The 16,436-nt window shown below is 44.9% G+C and overlaps 2 protein-coding genes across 3 annotated transcripts in view; one reads left to right on the forward strand and one right to left on the reverse strand.

Moving 5' to 3' along the window:
- LOC126094750 (N-alpha-acetyltransferase 15, NatA auxiliary subunit) overlaps positions 1–16,436 on the forward strand; it is a 283,050-nt gene that overhangs the window by 94,740 nt on the left and 171,874 nt on the right. The window lies entirely within an intron of this gene.
- Positions 12,187–16,436, reverse strand: part of LOC126094748 (uncharacterized) — a 44,511-nt gene continuing 40,261 nt past the window's right edge. For both annotated transcript variants that reach the window (XM_049909299.1, XM_049909298.1), the window contains one exon: positions 12,187–14,760. In XM_049909299.1, coding sequence (XP_049765256.1) covers positions 12,511–14,760 — 2,250 coding nt within the window. In that variant the 3' untranslated portion in view covers positions 12,187–12,510. The remainder of the gene's footprint in view (positions 14,761–16,436) is intronic.

Here is a 16,436-nt window from a genome sequence, read left to right on the forward strand (position 1 = left end):
CAGATACATCACATGATCACACTGACAGAACCACAGGCACATAGACACAGGCAACAGAGCATGCACAATGTCGGCACTAGTACAGTGTATATCCACCTTTCGCAGCAATGCAGGCTTCTATTCTCCCATGGAGACGATCGTAGAGATGCTGGATGTAGTCCTATGGAACGGCTTGCCATGCCATTTCCACCTGGCGCCTCAGTTGGACCAGCGTTCGTGCTGGACGTGCAGACCGCGAGAGACGACGCTTCATCCAGTCCCAAACATGCTCAATGGGGGACAGATCCAGAGATCTTGCTGGCCAGGGTAGTCGACTTCTAGAGCACGTTGGGTGGCACGTGCATTGTCCTGTTGGAACAGCAAGTTCCCTTGCCGGTCTAGGAATGGTAGAACGATGGGTTCGATGACGGTTTGGATGTACCGTGCACTATTCAGTGTCCCCTCGACGATCACCAGTGGTGTACGGCCAGTGTAGGAGATCGCTCCCCACATCATGATGCCGGGTGTTGACCCTGTGTGCCTCGGTCGTATGCAGTCCTGATTGTGGCGCTCACCTGCACGGCGCCAAACACGCATACGACCATCATTGGCACCAAGGCAGAAGCGACTCTCATCGCTGAAGACGACACGTCTCCATTCGTCCCTCCATTCACGCCTGTCGCGACACCACTGGAGGCGGGCTGCACGATGTTGGGGCATGAGCGGAAGACGGCCTAACGGTGTGCTGGACCGTAGCCCAGATTCATGGAGATGGTTGCGAATGGTCCTCGCCGATACCCCAGGAGCAACAGTGTCCCTAATTTGCTGGGAAGTGGCGGTGCGGTCCCCTACGGCACTGCGTAGGATCCTACGGTCTTGGCGTGCATCCGTGCGCCGCTGCGGTCCGGTCCCAGGTCGACGGGCACGTGCACCTTCCGCCGACCACTGGCGACAACATCGATGTACTGTGGAGACCTCACGCCCCACGTGTTGAGCAATTCGGCGGTACGTCCACCCGGCCTCCCGCATGCCCACTATACGCCCTCGCTCAAAGTCCGTCAACTGCACATACGGTTCACGTCCACACTGTCGCGGCATGCTACCAGTGTTAAAGACTGCGATGGAGCTCCGTATGCCACGGCAAACTGGCTGACACTGACGGCAGCGGTGCACAAATGCTGCGCAGCTAGTGCCATTCGACGGCCAACACCGCGGTTCCTGGTGTGTCCGCTGTGCCGTGCGTGTGATCATTGCTTGTACAGCCCTCTCACAGTGTCCGGAGCAAGTATGGTGGGTCTGACACACCGGTGTCAATGTGTTCTTTTTTCCATTTCCAGGAGTGTATATAGCTAACACTATTCCAGTTTCTAAAGCCCCTCCCCCCCCCCCCCCCCCTCTCTCTCTCTCTCTCTCTCTCTCTCTCTCTCTCTCTCTCTCTTTTCACATTCAAGTGAACAACAAACATACAAGCAGAACACAATCTGAGAAGTGCCGGCTTTGCTGCCTTTATATAGATATATAGAGGAGGGCCACGATAGCTAGTGCATTGGATGTCATGTTATGCACACTAGTCTTGTGCTCCAACGTAGGTAGACAATGGCGGCTGGTGACCGTGGCCTGGTGCTGCGGTGCATATCCAGGTGTTGCATGCAGGGTTATAGCAGCCCTCCACTCGGGGAAAGGGTGCTCCTTTGTTGTGGGTGCTCATCTGCTATGGCCTCAGCAGTTGCTGCAGGTGATATTGGCAGCAGCTGAAGTAGATTCTGGCCCAGAATTGATGAGTAGGGGCAGAAGAGTCCATCCACATATACTCGCAGCACCCACCCCCTACCCTGCAACCATAAGGGAGTACTAGCAATAAGGCCATTAGGAGCATATCGACATAGTTGAACTGCGCTAGCAGTGGAGGCATTGGCAATTCAACTGGTAGATGCCAGGGACACTGGTTGTGAAGGGCCTGACAGTGCCAGCCCATCCAGCGGTGGAAGAGTAAGTGGCATTGAAGAATCACGGGAAGGACCAGCAGCATCTGTTGTGGTGTCAGATGCCTGAGGAGAGGCAGGCAGGAGTGAGTGATATCCACAAGGAAGGTGGGTCTGACCCCGCAGCAGGAATGCTCCATGAGGCTGGGACAGACATTGTTGGAGGAGGCAAAAGCAGTGGCAGATGACCCATGGTCGTCTTTGTGTTGCACGGTTCAGTTCATTGTGGTGGCACATTACTAGCTCCTCAATGGTCCACACCTTACAGAGGCAGCGGCTGGGCCAGCTTTGAACTAAGGCTGGAATCCTCTTAAATTGGTGACCAGCAGCCCTGGTCATGGAGCCAGGAACAAACACCTATGAGGGCTGCACCAACAGACACTAGTGGAGCGGTATGAACATGTGCAGGAGGGTACGTGGCTGACGACTACGGAGCATCTGGGCCAGACACCGGTCCCTCACCAGTGAACCTGTGGGAACTCGAGGAGGGTGTCAAGACATTGTACATGGAAAAGTCCATGATATACTTATTCATTTGAACCTTGTACATGCAGACAAGGCTCAGTCTGATCACCACCAGCATGAGCTACCTCGAAAGATTCAACGCTTCAGCCAAAGATGGACGAACCTCTGTGTCAGGAGCCAGCCGAATTGATGTGATGGACCATAGAATCAGCATAGAAATCATTATGAGCATCAGTAACAAACAGACATTTGTGACTGAGGTCATGGAGTTCAGCTGCCCAAGCCCGGTTTGACTGATGTGGTTGTTTGTAACAATGATAGAACTCTACATATGCTGCAGTGATATATGTGCATTAATGGTGATAATTTGACAACAAGCTATTCATTTTGTCAAATGAAAGTGACACAGGTTCCTGGAATGGGGCTAAAAGGCACAGCATCCTAGTAGATCTGAGGAGAAACATAAAGAAGTGACAATGTGTTACAGTTGTTTGCATCAGTGACTCCAAAGCCAAAGAGTGTTGCCAAAGCCACTTCTCGTAAGCCGCCTAGTCTTCAGCCACATTTTCGCCATGGGTAAGGGCCATCGAGTATGCCGACAGTGTTTGAGTCTGCGTAGTCAGTGTATTAGAGAAGTTAGTGATGGTAACCGTAAGAGCCAGCTACTGCTTAAGGAGAGATTTGAGCACTGCCTACATGGACATGAGAGCTGATACAGCAATCACATATACGGAGCACATGGAAGTGAACGCCACACTTGTTGCCAATTGCTAGATACAAACAATAGTGCACCAAAAAAAACAAGAGTTGATTCATCCACAGTTAAGTAAACAATAAATATAGAAAAAGCAAAATAAGCAGTAGAGCACAATTGGAGGAGTATCGCTGGCTACTCTTGTCTTTATACACTGGAGGGCTCCAGCAGGCGGTGCGGCAGATTTCATGCTGTGCGCACCAGTCTAGTGATTTGAAGTGTAGCGTGCTGATGGTAGCACATATCCAGATGTTTCATACAGGTTTGTAACAAAAGCCTCCTTTTTTAGCTTAAAGTGTGCACCAGTATTCCAGAAACAGTTAACTCATATATGGGTTTGTCATTTGGTGTTTTCTCATAAATAAATCGGTTTATCTTGCTTTCCATTCCAAAGATGTGTCTGATCTGTAGTACATAGCTACTAAGAGGGAGGTGTAAGGAAAATGTGTATTCAGTACAGACACTGCTTCAATGTAGACATGATCTTAATTGTCCTTCAGTATTTCTGGCATCTTTCTTCTTTACATCCGTATATTATCTAACACAGGAAATGTTGTGAGACCATTTGTTAATGATGCCCAGGAAAAAAAAAATACGCTTTCTTCCTGCGAATTTCAAGGAATAATATATTAGTTACAGTCCCATGAAAGTCTATACCAAATGTATTTTAACAGGACATTCATCAGCACTATTACAGAAAAACTTCCGTCCATCGTGCAATAGTATATATATATGTAATGGTTTTATGTATCACTTTCCCAGTTACAAGCCTATTCTATTACTCACTTGGCTTTTCAGGATTAAGAATTTAAACTGAAATCTTTGGATATCCCTGTTCTGTTCATCATTTCATTCATTACTCTATTTGTTGAGCATGTGCAAGTCTCCCTTGTTGTTATATATTACTGTTCTTGGCTATTCTGATGAGATTTTGCAGTAGAAAAATAATATTATCTCTCAGTTGGTGTAATATCAATATGTAACCAACACCAAACAGTAAAAGCCATAACCCAAACAATATTTTCATTGCATTAAGTAACAATAATTACACCACAATTTGTAATATCTCTCTCTCTCTCTCTCTCTCTCTCTCTCTCTCTCTCTCTGTGTGTGTGTGTGTGTGTGTGTGTGTGTGTGTGTGTGTGTGAGATGCTTTCCCCTTCATATTCAGAGCCTCTCATCATCACGGCATGTAGATAAACTTGGGGTCTGGGGGACCTGCTTCTCTCTGGGAAGAAACATAAAAAGTCTGAAAACTTGGAATGCTTTTTTTCTGTCAGCAATACTTGGAATTTCACCTTCAAAAAGGAAGTTACTAGCCAGCCATTTTGTCTTCTTGTCATTTAACACAATTTTCATATTTTTTCCATCAATTTATTTAGCTCACGACCATTTGACATCACAGTTACAAGAATGATAAACATTTGAATACTTATTCCACTTGTTCAAACACATATAAGATAAAAGTTTGGCAAGAGACAAATTAATTCAAAGTGTAAAACTACTAGTTGTTGACTATCATGTTAAGTTATTCCTTGATTGTCTGTCTCATCACTTTACTTTTCTCTGTACATGTATAATAGTTAATTGTTGTTACTGGTCCTCCCTAGTTGTTAGTGGTGTTTTTAACTCAAAATATCATGCCTGGCCCACCATGACAGTGGGACTGGTTGTAGCACCGTAAATGATGACTCTTCCATGACGTGTCTGCCAGAGGCAACTCTATGGCACATCTGCTAGGATGTGCATGGATGTCACTAGAAAAGCCAGGGTTTATCATGATGATGCTGTTGAAGGTCTCACAGAACACTAGTTGTTGTTGTTGTTGTTGTTACTACTGCTGATGTATGCCGGACTCAGGCATGTTTTTGCAGTGTAGTATTCAGTACTAAGATCTTCTTTGCATGTATTTTCATATATTTCAGCCCAATCTTCGATTTTGCATCACCACCCATGTTATTATGTGGCAAGTTTCACCCTGTTACTAATAGAAGTGTTGCAGGATGCTGGGGTTAATTTGAATATATCCTAATTCAGGTATTGGTCACAAATCTGATGCTTGACAGATTGTAGTTCCGCATAAAACACAGCTGTAGGTAATCTGTAGTCTACTATTTACGTAGATATGTAAATTACCCTAGCTGCCTTTTATTAGGGGATTCCATGCTGTACGTATTTTACTTGTCTGCAAAGAACATTGATGTTTGGTACACAGTCAAACCATTTCACTTTAAGAACTGGCCTGAGGCATCTCACATGGAAGCTGTCCAGAAATTTGATGTCACAGAGACATGAACTTGAATGGCCAAGATCCCCCTGGTAGGCAGCTGGTTCATTAAATGTCAACAGCCTCCACTTTAATTTACAGAAAACAGGAGCAACTCTAGCAATACCATTAACAATTTTGATTTCTAAAGTCTGAATTGTTATTCTCAGATATCGGAAAGTTTTCTTTTGCCAGCTGACACTGAGTAATTTTTAAAATGAAGTCAGAACACAAATAATTCTGTACCCGCTTACTATAGCACCTGGATTTTGACACATTTAGCATGAGAGCAAATTTTTGATGCAAGATACTGGTTTGGAATATACTGTTGGAGGCCTTGCATTGTGTTAGACATGTGGCAGGTGTCTGGATAGATTTTAAAAGCCGTTTGTTAGTGGAAAAGTGTAAGATCTTCAAGACACTTTGACAGATCTTATGTTGGAGACAATTTGATCTCTGCAGATCTTGGACACGTTGTTCCATCACAGCATAAAGGAGGAGGAGTCATAACACATACCTGCTTGGTGCCTCTTCCAATGGGAAACTGGTCTTTGAGGATGTTTCGTGTTGCATTTGACAAATGTGACTTTATGAAATTGATGCACCAAATTGACGGACTTCTCAGATGATTTTTCCAGAGTAATCCACTGCACAGCCTTCGGCATCCAATCAAATATTTCTACTAAGTCGATAAAACGAATGTAGAGATCATTGTGTTGTTCAAGGTTTTTATTTTGAAATTACTTAACTTCACAAATAATACTGAAAATTCCCCTGTTTGATCAGAAGCCACATTGATTTTCAGGTATTATTTGCCTTGCAGGAGTATTGAACTACATATTAATGAAGCCCAAAGGGCTTTACTGGTTGCATGTAGGAGAGAGATGACTGTAAGTTACGTCTGGATAGATCACCTTTCCCTTTTGCATATAAAGGCATCTTTTCTGTCCTGATGTCGTAATTCTGTCTCCTAGAGGTGCAGAATGAACCCAAACAGTTGAATCACACAGTACAGTAAACTCCCGGTTATCCGAAATGATTGGGGTGGCAACTGGTTCGGATAACAAACATGTCGGATGAACCGAAGTCCACGTTTTCATGCGTGAAATACCCCGAATTGCATCAGTACCGCAAAATACGATCATAAAACGTGTGTGGGGTACGTGGGATGTTATTGATTCAGCTGTGAATAACTCCGCATGTTTTTGACTGAAAAAATTGTGTTGACGTGTTAAAAACACGACAAAGTATTATTGAAAACTCAAAGTTTTTTAAATGCTGCATAACAAAGCTCTTTTGTGGATGACGGCAATTTCATGAATGACATGCCGATTCTTGAACCAATTCAGCGAGACATCAGTTCACAGGAATTCTTGCTCCTTTCCTTCAGCCAGCCCAAAAAAGTCATCACTTTTTGATGAAGTAGAGGACCTGAAACTGGCACGCCTTTGGTTCTTATTTGTTCGTGCAACAAAAATAAGGCCTCTTCTAACTGAGGATGTGATCCTTTTCTCATTATTTTTCGAGATTTCACTGCTCTGCCTGACATTTGGATGGAACAAAATTTTTCAATTTCTGATCGATTTGTCTTCCAATTAGTAATCGTACTCTTAACGACGTTAAAATCCACAGCAACTTTCATGGGTTGCTCACCAGCATTAATTCTCTGTAAAGCACAAAGCTTTTGTTCCAACGAAATCATATTCGTTTTTTGTTTTTTTTTTCCCCCCATAGTCACGTTCTGCATTTTTTTTACTGCCACTAGACTAATTCTTTTTTGGTTTTTGGCCACTTTTATCTCTGGACATTTTAAAGCATGTAGTGCGAGCACAGAACATTAAATCAAAAACTCACAGATACATGACTTGACAACACTCGAGACACACTAGACAAAGCTTTTGGCTTTTGAAACCTGGCTGTGTCAGCCATCAAATGAAAACATTTTATACATCTATCACTTCTCCTCTGTCCTACCCGAGCCCACACGGCAACACAACAGTGCGTTGTACGTTCACTGTGAAGTTGTTTAATGCTCGCCTTCGTCTGATGTACCTACGATAGGCGGAAAATGTTTGGCACCGCACTCTCATTGTTGGTTTCGATAGGGCTACGTTACATTGCATAGAGCAATACTGTACACACTGTATTTCCAAGGAGTTCCAATAGGTGGCAATGGCACGAAACTACGCAATACGAACAAGAAACACGCTAAAACTTCAGCCGACACACGCACGAATTGACGACTCTGATTAGCAGTAGACTACCGAAAAACACGAGCGAATGCATAGCTCCAGGTGTAGAAAAGTTGAAACTTGTCGAGTGTCAGTCTAGCTAGCAAAAAGTGTAGCTGCGCAATGCGTCAGACAGTGCCAATGTGAACCATAAAAATCGGAAAAATTTGTTCGGATAAATGCGATTCAGATAAATGGGAGTTTACCGTATGTCACGAATTTCGCAGCACGTAGAGGCTCACCAGTGCTGAGGTGGTATATAATGAGTGTACATGTGCCAACCCATCTGGCCAGCTGCCTTGTCATGTTGTCCTCTGCTAACAGTGTGATTGGATGTAGTATGGGGGAATACGTGTTCAGCACTCCGTTCTACCAGCCATTATGAGCTTTCCAACCTCTGGAACTGTGACAATGCATCACTTGAGTAGCTCCTCAGTTGGAGTCCTGATGCCAGATATGCCCTGTTCTAGTATTCCCTCTGAAAAAAATGTCTGGCAGTACCATGAATTGAACTTGGGTCTTCTGCATGGCAGTCAGACCTTTGCCCGCTGAAATATTTATTTATTTATTGATTTATTTAACCTGGCAAGATTAGGGCCATCAGGCCCTCTCTTACATCTAACCAGGCATTCTACTTATTTTACATTAATATGTTTTAGTAGGCATGTTAAACTACATCTAGTACAAAAAGTGAAATAAACAATTAGAAAGGTACACCTGGAAAAATACATACATATAGAGTTTATATTCGTAGATCATAAGTACTGTTATAATTAGACATTATTTAAGAGACAGATTTTAGATAGGAGTGCTGGCAGCAGGGAGTATGAGGGAGACTCATGGTGAAGGGAGGAGAAGAATAGAGAGACATGATGAAACATAATTAAGGAAATATAAAGGAAAAGAAGATTGTGTGGCTAATAGAGATAGATGAAGAGGAAGGCATCTCAGGAGCAAGATGATTTGACAGATGAGAGGATTGGCCTTGTACATTAATAAATATACATAAATTTGGAGGTGACATCATAAAATTATGAGAGTGTATTCTGGTGTGAATGTTTTGCCTAACTCAGCTGATGAAGCAAGAGTCCAGAATTTTAATCAGAAGTCTTTTGTTCCCACAAATATTTTTATGTAATGATACGAAATAAATACACCGATCAGTCAAAACATTATGAACACTGCCCGCCACGATGTCGGATGCTGCCTGGTGGCGTTGTGGGCGCGTGATACGGTAACAAAAGTATGTACACTGAACAGACACGGACAGAGGATCGCCGTGGTGAAGATATGGGTTCCAAATGGGGAAATCCATTGAGATAAGCAACTTTGACAAAGGGCAGATGATCATTATTGTGCACAGCCTGTGAACGAGTATTTCAGAAATGTCAAAAGCTGGTCAAATGTTCGTGCACAACTGTCATGAGCATCCGTGGACAGAGGGTCTAGGTGCTAAGTGGTTGTATGTCTGCAGCTCTTCACAGAATGTAGGGTTCAGAGGCTTGTCTGCTCTGTAAAGTAGAATAAATGGTGATCCGTTGCATCTCTGCCAAAAGAGCACAACATCATAGTGTATCTAATTACAAGCAAAATGCATACAGTTAAAAGCAGTGCTAGCTACAGAGTTGTACTAGAAGTTTTCGGGAATTAATTCACTTGTCGCTGCTTGTTGCACAACCTACTTCCTGTGAGAATAGAAGCTTTTGAACAGTTGAATGGCTTTTCCACCTCTCATATGTGAACCTTATTGTTTATTAACATAGTCATTCGTAGAGAAAAATGCAAGATTGATGGAGGAGTTACTATGTTTATTTTTGTCTCTCATCCACTCAACAATATTTCTGCAGCTGAGATGAGAAGATGGATCGTGATCAGGATATGGGTGAAACCAGTGAAAATTTTATCACTTGATTGGATTCTGTACAAAGTTTCTTGGGTCTCTTGTTTTGTCTTTGAATGTGTACTGTACTGAGATGTCAGTCTGTCCTTAAGATAAAAGTTCCATAAATTTTTGGTTTCCAGCGAGCTGAAATATTCTGAGTACAGTCTTTGAGTTTCTTCTATATGTCCTGTGATTTGTACTTAAATCATGTACCACAGTAGAAAATGAAGTTATTGAAAGAAGCAAGAGTGATTATAGGGGAATGTTGCATATGTCATATTTTCTATTTTGTTTTGTTATCCCCCCAATGTCTGTCAACAGGTGAAGCTGGAAACTCAGTAAATAGTACAAATAAATATTGTACTTTGGTTTCCAGGGATAAATTTCATTCTAGCCCTTTCACAGGTGAATTTATTGAGCAGACTTTGAAGTGTAATAAGTAAACCCATATTGTATGATTTATCCTGAAGAAGTTTCACATCTCCATGCTCTCAGTGTGTGAATCGTGAATGCCGAAAATCAAAATAACTGTGTGAACTGACGATTCACAAAGGCAGTATAGTGTCTCATCCATCCATAGAATCCGTATTGTTCGAATCTAGTAGTTGATCCACGCAGTGGTGTGCATAGCCTTCCACGTGGGGGAAGGGGGTGCAACAAGTCAGTCATTTGCCCTTTCTTAGGATTTGTTACAAAATTCTCATGCATAGCTGACAGTCATTGTCTGCAACTACATTAGACTGTAAGTGTAACACATACAGGAGGCCTTATTCCTACCTGGACTTTCCATTGTTTAATGAAACTGCAGGTTTAACATTGCTGAGTGAACAGAATTGTTAAGGCTTTCGTGGCCACTTGTTGACAAACTGCCTATTGGCTTATGTCTCGGGTTCTTCGGCAGACATTCGTCTAATGATTTTACTGGCGTTTCGCCAGCACGAGTGGCTGGCATTGTCAGAGCTTCACCCTTCGTTGCCAGTTCACCACCGGCGATGGAGAGTAATTGCCGAGTGTGATTGATGGAAAATCTCATTTGAGATGGCTGCACAATAATGTGTCAAACTGGGGAGATGAAGGCACACTGTTAAATTAGTTCTACCAGTAAATTTTAGGGTGGTGTCCAGAGGTTTCCCACCACCAGATCACGCCATCATTCTCAACAACATTAATAACCACTTATACTTTGTCGCATACAGTAAAGACATTTTCTCCCGAACACACTGTAAATGAAGAACACATCAGTAAAGTGATTTGATGATCATACTCAATAAATGGATAAAAATGGTCACATGTAATCAATGGAAAATGGCAAAAAAAAGTACCTCACATATCTTTGGTCATTGTGCCTTTTATTAGAGATGAAAAGTGCCAGTTCTGTCACATTTCAGTGAGATTTCCATTTACATTTATAATGTACCACATGTATGAGTTATTCCTCTGTTGTTGAGAATTGTTCACTATTGTTTGCTTGTTCCTAATATATAGGAGGAATTGGCTTTTGTTTTTTGGCCACAACTCAAACCTCAACAATACCTCGTATTAATATGCACCAGGCAACTAAATAGTTGAATGTGTGGTATCACTTATATGTTGGATGTAATTTAGGCTATTGACTGATTTTTGTACAATAATGATTCAGTGGTTAGGTAAAATGATCAGGCTGCCAGGGTCTGTGATATGTATCCTCAACATAGTTTGTCAATGCATTATGAGAGGCTCAGACATTAGACTGAAGTGTCCTGACAGTGAAGGAACTGCGTGAAATATTATATACAACATACAGCTTCTGCATTGAAAAGATGATTGACTAGTCTTTAAAATGTCATAAATTCCAGCAATTTTTTGTCGTTCTCGTATTTTGCTGTCTATTTGAATACAGTGCACTCTTTCCTTTCTTTTTGCACCGAAACTAAGTTATGCCGAGGTGCTAAGTGAACTTGCAAATTGGTTTTGACTGGAAGACATTGCTAAATTGCTAATAGTTTAATGGCAGTGTAGATTTACACTACTCTGAGAGTGAAAAATTTGGTTAGCAGAATGCCTGACACTATTTTCTGTGATAATATACTCCTTTGATAGTTTCGTGTGATAATTCTTGAATTATTTGCTCAAGTGTGGAAACTAAATGTATTCAGGAAAAGGTTGCTGTTTTTACTCCTTTGATGGAGCTGGCTCTTGAGTACATCTGGTGTAAAAGAATATGAGAATGAGTTAGTGACGTTTGTTGGTCATTGTTCCAAACTTTGAGAAGGGAGGACTGTAGGGATGGTTCATTAATTCCGGGTTATTTTATTTCTGATCTAGATTTGCTCTACTCAAAGTAGAGCTACATAATATTTGGCTGGTGTTGCACTATAGGTTAAGCTGAGTTACAACAGTTCCTGCTTGACATGGAAATTTTTGATTGATTTCCTGAGATAATCATTTGTTTCTGATGATTTTCTTTCAGCTTAGTTGAAATAATTAATTGCTACCAAAAAACTACATGGTACCTTAAGAATAGTATGCCTGAGTTTGCTGTCATACATTAACAACATATAAATTTTGTTTATTGAGTTGAATGGCACTGAGAAATGGAACAAAGCTGTTACTAACACTCGTACACATCAGTAGCAGCAGTTATCAAATATATGCGAATGGGAGGATGTTTATTTACAACACAGACTACTCTGACAACACATTTCCATAAAAAAGGCAATAGTGGCTTTCACAACAGTTAAAATAAGTCTGTAGTAGTTTGTAACAACACATAAATATACACTCTCATCACACTTTGTAAACAGAAATGAGGCAACTGCATCAGTTTGTCGAACACTCACTTGTGGAACAATTCACACATTTTTCTAAAGTATACGAAGCTTAATTCAATTTTTCTAGTTTGTGATTTTGCTTTGGAAGCACTGTTTGAATCAGAAGAGTTTTCCACACTGGGACACTTCCATCATAAAAGGTCACGTCACTTCACTGCCCGTATCCTTTCTACGATACCGTAGTCGCTGGTTTGGTGCTGGAGCTGGATACGAGTATCCACCACCGGGTGGGAGGAAGTATGCGTGGGCACCGTCTCCTGGCAATGGGTACGCAATAAACTCACTTTCTGGATTGGCAGCAGGAAGTGGTGGTCTGTAGTTGACCAAGGTATCACCTTCTAGAGACAGTGGAAGAGCTTCTTTTAAATTCTGCTGTTCCTCAGTAATAGGCATCGGTGTTGTGGACGGTATTTCAGATTCCTGTTGTGGCAACTTCTGTCCAAATATTGTGAAGTACCTTTTCGTATTTTCATCGATGAGACTTTCATCCTGTCGTGTGAACAGTGCCGACAACGGATTCTCCGTTGAGTAGCCACTGCTAGATATTTTTTCACCTCCGTATTGCTGTGATCGTGAGGGAGCTGGTGTAGTTACGTGAACCTGAGAGAAGTCACCGGAAGTGTGTCCGGGAGTGAAATAGGACGGGGCTTGCCGAAACTTCTGCTGCTGTCTGTAGTCGAACTCGAAGACAGTACGCGGTGTCGTCGTCCGGTAAACTGGTGGACTCGTACGCGGTCCGGGTGTCGTATTCGGTACTGGGTGCTGCTCAAAATTGTACCGGTACGCAGGTCTAACAGTAGAGTGTCCGATATCGTAATAAGAATGTGTGGACACCTGCAAGTAATAAGGTGTCGGTGTCGTGGGGCCGTAGTACGGTGCCCGGCCAGGTGTCGACTGCAGATAGTGTGGTGACGGCGGCGGCACTGTCGATACCTGTTGTGGAAGACTGTAGTACGGGGGACGTGAAGTGCCGACAGATTGCGACGGCCTCTGTCGTTTTGTGGCGTCCGAATAGTAGTAGAGCTGCGTCGGCTGACGGTACGACTGTCCCAGCAGTGTTTGCAGTGTCGGGCTCGGTAATGGGAACTGGAAGGAAATGCCGCGCCAAGGTTCTTCAAAGAAATAGTAAGATTTTTTTGGCGTACGGTCAGAGACGGGGTCATAGAAGTAGGTGGGTGGTGTCGGATCCGGTGCCTTGGGCCTCTGTCGATGTTGTTGTTGTTGTTGCTGCTGCTGCTGCTGCTGCTGCTGCTGCTGTCGACTCTGGAACGGCTGTCGCACCACTATATCTGTGACGGGCACGACGACGTAGGAAACACTCGCAGGTGGAGGGGCAGCCGTAGTGGAGGACAGGACGACCGTCGGCGGAGCTACCGTCGAGGTAACCGGGACGGCGGCGGGGACTTGGTAATAGTAGTAACCCGGAGGCCGGAGAGGTGACGCTCCGTCGTGGATCACCTGCACCGAAGGGCTCCGACCGGGCGGTACCGGAGTAGCTGGCATCGGCTGTGGCGGCGGCGGCGTCGAGACCGGCACGTCGGTGACAGTCTTCGCGGTGGTCGCGGGTGTAGGTTTCTTACGCCGATTCTGAGTCGTCACCGGCACGTATTTGGCGGTGTACCCCTCGCCCGCGGTCGTCTCGGAGGGCGGCGGTGCGACCGTCGTCCCGCCGGAGCCCGCAGTCTCCGTTCCGTTGTCGAGTGGTCCGAAGAAGTTCGGCGGAGGTGGCAGCACTATTCCGGGCACTAGTGGACCCGGTGGCACCTGTGTCGTATTGTCGGTCGGATAGTAGAAGTCGTACGGCGGCGGGTAATAAATGGACATGTCGTCCTCGTCGAAGGTGTCATTGAAGAGTCCCGGCGGCGGCAGCAGCGCCGCCCCCGGTGGCAGCACGGGGAAGCCGGGCGGCAGCGACCCGTTTACTGGAAACGGGAACGGGAAGGGTAAGGTGCCGTTACCCGGAGGAGGGAACGGGAACGGGAAGGGGAAGGAGCCGTTGCCGGGAGGCGGGAAGGTGGCGTTGCCCGTCGGTGGCGGCCCGTACGGGCCGGGGAAGAAGAAGGGCGGGGGCGGGAAGGGGCCGGCGGGAGGCCCGTACAGCGACCCGTTTCTCGGAGGTGGAAACGGATACGGAGGTGGCGACAACGATCCGTTGCCCGTTGGCGTAGGGACGGCCCCTCCGGGGGGGAAGTTTCCCGGCGGCGGGTAGAGATACGGAGGCGCGGCGCCGTCCCGCGTCGCGTTGGCCGCGCCGGGCCCGGGAAACGGAAAGGGCGGCGCGAAGAAGGGCGGCCGCGGCCGCGACTGGTTGCCTAGCAGCCGCGGCGGCTCGCCGTCGGCCAGCTGCACTGGGAAGGGCGGCGGCACGCGCGGCCGCGCCGGCAGCCGCACCTGCGCACACAGGGGGGGCGGGGTACAGCAAATGAAGCGGACACGGCTTTCTTCAGACACCGTTTATTTGCAGACAAGTACATCGTAACATATCTCACAACGCACTTAAGCTATACTTAGTCGATAGGAAGAAGGAACTCGGCGGCCCGAGTGCAGAGGAGGTGCACGCTCGGCGAGTCGCAGACTCGTGCTGACCCGCTCTGCACGCGAAGGCTGCCCCTCTTTCTCGAGGTGCGGTATGTCGCGGCACGCGGGAACGTAAAAGGCCATTAGGGAGCGGTCGAGTTATAAGCCTTTGAAGGCGAAAGGTAGGGGCGATGCGCAGTGGCGAGAGGCTGTGAACCACGTGACGGTTCAGTAGCGCCATTTCGCCGCGTCTCGGCTGTTCGCTTCGGGGTGCGTGTAAAATGTTTAGCGGTGATTTCTATGTTAGTTTAGGTGCGGTGAAGGTAACAGCCACTGTGTTTTGGATGTGTCGCTCTTGTTAGAGATGTTAACAATGTCGAAAGAGCAAGATTTTAAAATGTTCTGAAGCTCAGGTAGACCCTTAATACTGGCTCATTTATACGACTTAATAATGCCTACACAGCCGATATTGCAATAGTGGAAATAAATAAGTTTTACAGTCAAAGGCTATTGTGATATCATTTGCAATATTACGGTAACAAGTGGCAATGATAGTGTTTCCAGCATGTCAGTTTGTGTATGGAGCGTCACATGGAGAAGAGTAACGTAATCAGATGGCTATGTTATATATATTTTCGTTAAAGCTCCGTTCGAGATCTCAGGATTCCTACTAGTTCATCTCTGAGTGCGACCCTTAGAAGCACTAATACGTAAATGTATTATTTTTAACTTTTTCGTGAAGCACCTCTCACGATGTTAGTTAACTCGTCTCGGATACGATATATTTTTTTCTAGCAACTTACCTTCACCAACCATGACACATTACCGTGCAAACCTAATATACTTTTTTTCTGGAATACGAAACGAGAGTGAAACTTAAAAGCCAGCGTACAGTGTGAACTGTGGCTCGGATACCGTGTCGAACTGAGGACGTCGAAAACAGTTTGAGCTAATTGTCCACCACCGTACGCATCTAGTGAACTAAAGTATTCTAGTGTTCCTACTGAGCCAGGAAGTAACAGCTGTCGCACAATTACACTTATTGTGTGCATAGTGTAACTGGGGAAGTGGCGGTAGAAGATGGACAAATATGCGGCCGTAACATTTCGGCCTTATAATTTAATCTCGCGTTTGTTTGGACCTCACGTATTTTATTAATTTTCTGACACATTTCGCCCACTGGCCTTCTTGCAAATGACGTCTAGATAGATACGTAGTATCTCGTCAGTGTTGTCGATACAGATTATAAGTGCAAATTCGCGTTTTCGGACTCAGTGCGCCCTCGGTTCGTACGTTTCATTTTAGAGAATCCAAAAGAAGTGGTGATTGAAAGCGGCATCATTAGTTAGTCGTTAAAGTAACAGAAGGATTCTTTATCTGTTACGTCGGAGTAACAATTATAGAGTAATTGCAAGGATTGGAGCATTCTTTTGCTTTCGTACATAGTGGAGTTTGAAACCTAAGTACAGTCGATGACGTATTTCTTTTCCTCGTTTGCCGACAACAAAAGCGGAGTAAGTGAAATCGTCGAGACCGTCGGCGACGTTCCC

This window comes from Schistocerca cancellata, chromosome 8, assembly GCF_023864275.1.
Source record: "Schistocerca cancellata isolate TAMUIC-IGC-003103 chromosome 8, iqSchCanc2.1, whole genome shotgun sequence".
Classification (NCBI taxonomy): domain Eukaryota; kingdom Metazoa; phylum Arthropoda; class Insecta; order Orthoptera; family Acrididae; genus Schistocerca; species Schistocerca cancellata.